The 6,000-nt window shown below is 36.9% G+C and overlaps 1 protein-coding gene across 1 annotated transcript in view; it reads left to right on the top strand.

Annotated features, from left to right (window-relative positions):
• Positions 1 to 2,002: 2,002 nt before the first annotated feature.
• Asxl3 (ASXL transcriptional regulator 3) overlaps positions 2,003 to 6,000 on the top strand; it is a 137,703-nt gene continuing 133,705 nt past the window's right edge. The window contains exon 1 of the mRNA XM_027935757.2: positions 2,003 to 2,079. Coding sequence (XP_027791558.2) covers positions 2,024 to 2,079 — 56 coding nt within the window. The 5' untranslated portion in view covers positions 2,003 to 2,023. The remainder of the gene's footprint in view (positions 2,080 to 6,000) is intronic.

The following is a 6,000-nucleotide window of genomic DNA, read 5'->3' as shown; positions in this document are numbered from 1 at the left end:
GTAACCCCACTTTCAAGTGCACCCAAATTTCTGTTAAAATATTGTCCAGTACACTGGAGTTTCTTCTTTGGCCCTTTCTAGACTGAATCATTTTGCCTTTAGACATTCCCAGTTCAGCTCAATTTTCCTCCTTCTTCCCCTTCTCCCTTCTTCCCCTTCTTTCCACCATCCTGTTCCTCTCCCCTCGGTTCCCCTCATCCTTGCTTGGTGTGTGTCTGTGTCTACTGACCTTCTATCCATATCTTTTATGAGAGACCATCCGTGTTCCCAGCATTGCCTCTCACTGGGGTGATGCCCACCCTATATGTAGTACCTGTGACCACAGCATCTCCTTTCAGTGATTCATAATTATGCACTGTTCTTCTTACAATTCCTCTTTTTTTTTTGAAAATTCTGTCAGCTTTTTTTTTTGTTTCCATGTCTATTTATTTCTCCCTTTCTATGTGATAAAATCTTTTCCCCTTTTCAGCCTTATTATGCAGTTTCCTTATTGCCTTTTTTCCAAGATTTTTATCCTTCAGTCCTCTTCCTGATGCCTGTTTCTTTTATCTCCTTTCCCAGTTTTCAGTGCACCTCCTCTCCGTGTCCTCCTCGGGGAGGACCGTTTTCCTTCTTTCCTGTGGACATACCAGTTGCCATGCTCTCTTTCTAGTGTGGCTCATATGTCTGCATCCTGTAAAGCACTTACCAGCAATGAGTAAAGGAATGAGTAAGGTTGGGCAAGGGGGGGGGGGGAATCGCCTGGGAACTGGAGAGGGAGGACAGGGGAAGCAACCTGAACATGAAGCGGGGCAGGCTGTGTGTGACTCTTTGGAGTTTGGGGACCTCGATGGACAGAGCCTTTGCTAGTAAACTAGTTGAAATTTGGCCAATGACAGTCAAAGAGATCACAGAGCTGTTTTGAATGGACTGGGAAGCCTTTTAGGTTGACCATGTTAGTTCTTAATAACTGTGATCCTTCTAGTAAATAATTATAAATGAGAACTGTAGTATCTTTAAGTTGCACGGGGCCATGATTTGTGCATGATGCTCCAGTGTAACATAGTTTGGTGTCATCTACCCTTGAAATAGGTCATTGTGAAGATTTGTGTAGACTTGGTTCTTGTGCCCATGTATGGTCCCTGGGGTCCACATGGGTGAGCTACTTACCACTTCCACTGCATGGAGTTGAGTCCCTGGATCAGTAAGGGAACCTGATTACTAAGGCTGATGGTCTAATGCCTGTGAAAATAATGAGCTATGTTTCATGTATTTCTATGCCCTTTGTTTGAGGTAAACCCCTTCCCAAAAGAATAAGTAGGGCAGAAGAGGAAAGAAAATGGGACTGAGGTCATGAAACTGAGATGGGCTGAATGGAAAGAGGAAAGGATTTACTTGAAATTAATTGGAAAAGGCAAAAGAAAGGAAACTGAGCTGAACTGGAAAACACATAGCACTGAGTGACTTTGGCTCCTATATGCTCATTTCAACATTTTAGCCATGAAGGTTTTTATCTTCTTTCTCATTTTTTAAAAAATATAAACAAGATTGATCAAAATATGAATCCCATGATGACGTTTGTGACCAGCATTCTGTTCTCTGCTACTGGTAGCATTCAGGCTCCATGTTTCCAAGGTCCTGGGAACTTAGGAAACATTTTAATAGCCTGGAGACATGACTTTAACCATGAAATATTAGCAATTTTTCACATAAAGGAAATTACATACATTTATTGACTTGTTTCTTTAGGTTTCTTTTTTTTTTTTTTCTTTTTTGGTGTGTATGCCTTTGTGACATTTTTTCAAGAACAGACCCCCTATATGTTTCAGAAATTGCCATTTTAAAAGTTCATAAAAAAAATTTGGACACCTGAGCTGTGTGATGGGAACATAACATTCACATAAAAGCCCCTTCCCCCTTAAAACTTTAAATAAAAATTGCATGATTTACCTATGTTTTCAGTTTTTATATTTCCATATAATAATCTAGAAATTTTATGTTTATTTTTATTTTTTAGGCACTAGAAAAACATCCCAACTCACCAATGACAGCAAAGCAGATATTGGAAGTCATTCAGAAGGAAGGGTTAAAAGAAACAAGGTGAGTATTCACATTTAAAACATTTTCCTTTTTCATTGACTAATAATTGTCACTAGTTGTGTAAAATAGGCATACCTAGATTTTGACATTGTAGCTGATGGTGAATTAAGTACTACCTGCAGTTTTTTTTTTTCTGTGATTGCAGAATATTTGGATGACCTAAGATTTCCTTGGAACTGCCTGTTAATAAATTACATTAGATGGGTTCATATAGAATGTACTTTGTTAACAAAGAGAAGCACTGTGGGATTTAGCCCCTGACTGCAGTTATTCCTGTTTCTCTTTTTTGTTAAGTGGAGATTGTGTTTCTAAAATTAAGCAGTGAAAGTGAAACTTTTACAGGCTTAGTAGATAGATCCAGGATATAAAGATGAGCTGACACTGATAAAATTCAAGTGCCAATAAGTGTGGCTGGGAATTTAGCCTTCCTATAGTGAAGAACTCTACTTGTAGTGTCTTTTATCATCTGTTGAGCCTTTAAAAAAATAACAGCTTTATTGAGATTGAATTCACAGACTACAAAATGTGCCCTTTTAAAATGTACATTTCAGTGGTTCATATTCACAGAGTTTTGCAATATCACTGCTGTCTAACTTTAGAACATTTCATCACCCTAAAATGAAACTCTGTACCTGTTAGAAGCTACTTCCCATTCCCCATTTCCCTTGCTTCTGGTATCCACTACTCTTTACTGTCTGTATGGATTTGCTATTCTGGACATTTTATCTAAATAGAATTCATATAAATGTAGGTTTTCGAATTTTGACGCTTAACGTGTTTTCAGCATTGATCCATGTTTTAGCAAAATCAGAACATCATTCTTTTTTGTTGCCAAATAATATTACATTGTATGGATATACCACAATTTGTTTACTTCCAATGGTCTTTAGTTTTTATTTGTGTATTAATTTCATAGTTTGGGCCTTAACCAGCAGGGTAGGGCTGTGTATATATTGCTTAAAAACACACACACAAAAGGAGATTTGTTATAGAAGGGAATGACTATAATAATATCAAGTGTAGGCCATTGGCCACATTTATCAAGTACATTATTTTGCCTGAGTTGTCTGTCGCTGACTAGCAACATCATAGTGGCAGTGGTTGTAATTTGGTGAAATGTTTCGATCAATATGGAAATAGAACTGCTAAGAGAAATGAATATCTTCCTGAGCACCTATATAACTCTTGTAACTTTAAAGTGTGGGTAGCATCAATCTCTAGCTGTTTAAAACATATCTTTTGCAAGTTAGACCCATCAGGTATAGGACACTGATGTACAAATTTTCATCTCTGTTTTGGAGACTTTTATGCCTGTTCTGAAGAAACAGGCTGAGATGATGTGACCACACCCATGCTTGCAGTAGTAGCTCCCCCAGGCAGTGGTGGCAGTGATACAGTTAGTTGCTGTAGGAGCCTAATAGCTCTGTCGAAGTAGATGTTGTTCTCAACCTGGGGTCGGTGTGAAGAGGTAAGGAACAAAATGTGGAAAACTGGAAGTTAATTTTCTCCTGGCCACCTGTCAATACCCTGAAAATATTTATGACATTTAGCACCGAAAATGTATGTGCCATAGCCAAAAGAAAAGAGGGAGTAAATGTCTAAGGAGATGCACTCCTGTCGAATGTGAGCTCTGTGCCAGAGGAATCTGCCAGCACAGACACGAGCTGCATCTCTTATAAGCAGATGTTTGAAATTTGTTCATTAAGATAGTCTTCTCCACAGGAGTGACTCTGCTGCTATTTATTGTTGCGAACTGTGAGATCTAAAATTCCTGTACTGGCTCTCGGCAGCATTTTAATTACACTTATTATCATAACAGCACTATTTCATGTTTTTCAAAATGCTGTTCCTCCCTGAATGGTATTTGAAAGGGTTTTAAGTATACATAGTTAGCAGAAACAAGCAAACACCAAACAAAACAACTCCTTTTTTTTCTTCTACTTTTCTTTTTACTTTCTTTTTAATTTTTTGTGGTACTGTGTATGGGTCAAACCCAGGGATGCTCTACCACTGAGCTACATTCCCAGCTCTATTTATTTTTTATTTCAAGACAGAGTCTTACTAAGTTGCCCAGGCTGACTTACGGTGCTCCTGCCTCAGCCACATAGCTGGGATTATAGGCATGCATGACCACACCTGGCAAAACAATTTCTTTAAAGATTAAAGAACATTAAAGTGGGAAACATAAACTCATGTTTCTGTAAATGTACTTCCCACCCACTGTGTGTATTATTATTATTGTGTCCTGTAAGGGGAAAAATGTCCCTTATTCCTAATATTGATGGACCAGTATTGTGTTATTTAAAGTAGTACCTACAAGCAGTTCCCAAGTTCAATAGGAAAGGAAAAAAAAAAAAAGTAAGAGACCACTTTTCTTTTAAGTTCTCACCTTAAAATCAGTTCTGCATCAAGTAGCCTCAGACTATGCATTTTGTGTTCTCATTTCTTGTCACTTTCTTAACTCCTCCCTCCTGTCATTTGTGACCTGTTATAAGTGGCTCACGTGTCTCTGCTCACTCTTCCCTGGTTTTCTAGTTACAGTTTGCTTATTAAACTTACCTATAAAATAAAACATATTTTGAGTGCATTTGGGACTGTCCTATGTAGTTGTAGGAAGCAGATGCTGACATTTATTTTGCCTACTTAATGTACTGTTTTGCTACTTTTTACGTTCTTAAATGTTTTCCAAATATTTAAGGTAGCTGAGTAAATGAAGTGTAACTGTATGTATTTTTCTTAAATAAAGTTTAGAAATTCCATCATCAGAAGGTCAAACATGGCTGATTAATGCTAGGTATTTATTTAATGATGTGCTTTTTCAAGAAATGCAGATTGGTGATATGCCTGATTAAATACAGAGAATTGATTGTGAAGTTACTGATGTGACCATAGCCCCTCTGGTCTCTGTGGATGTCAGATAATGGTGATAGTCTTCACCCAAATAGTCCACCACTGTATTGGGTATTTCTAGGAAAGAGAAGACAGGGTGTTTATCTATCATCATTCCAACCTGTAAGGCCACTGGTGTCAAATGCTACCGGGGTCTTCATTCTCTGCGATAGACAGATCTCTCTTGCTTTGACCTTCTGGGCTATAATTTTGTCCTTGTGTGTCTTTCTTGATGTCCTTTAGAGTAGGCCACCCTAGCACTCTTAGCACTCTGCAGATACTCAATAAATAGCTGATGAGCAAGTTATCTTTCTCATGATGTTAAATTGCTGGCATTTAGTGATGACTTTGGCCTGCTTTCAGAGTTAAAAGCTTCAAATCAAAAGGAAACTGAACTTTTGGGGAATCTCTTTTAATATATGCATGCTGATAGTCTCTAGTAGATTATCTGTGAACAAGTAAAGTCCTTGTTTTGTTGCTTATTTTCAAACACTGTAAGAGCCACTAGTTTAAATTTGTAACTTGGAATTTAAAAAAAAGAAAACTACGCTAGTAATTTTGGCAAAGCTAGTCTATATATAGATGAATATGTTCAGTATATATGATGTTACTTTGAGATGAAATTCTTGACATTTTATGCAAACTTTTCAAGTGACACTTTAAATCACATTTTTTAAAATTTAGATATGATAAAAAGAGGACAGTCTTTTATATCATATTCTGTGTATCATTTTCATGTTATTGATGAAATATGTAATGTATGATTAAATTCTACTAGGAAAAGCCAGAATGGAATAAATATTTTTCATGTGGGTTTGAAAAGATACCTGAATATAATAAATTGTTAGATGTGGTTTTAATGAAAAAGATTAATGGCATGGTCATAGCATGATTTTTTCTAGACCCAGTTCTCTTTTTAGTGAAAATATATTTGGTAAAGTTTACTTCATGTTTACATAAAGGGATAGAGGAATTTATCAGTATAATTTTATATTATAAAACATCTGATCCACCTATGCTTTTGCTTTACTG

This window comes from Marmota flaviventris, chromosome 16 (assembly GCF_047511675.1).
Source record: "Marmota flaviventris isolate mMarFla1 chromosome 16, mMarFla1.hap1, whole genome shotgun sequence".
In the NCBI taxonomy this organism is placed as follows: domain Eukaryota; kingdom Metazoa; phylum Chordata; class Mammalia; order Rodentia; family Sciuridae; genus Marmota; species Marmota flaviventris.
The sequence above is the reverse complement of the archived record's forward strand: the minus strand, read 5'-3'. Positions and strand labels throughout refer to the sequence as shown.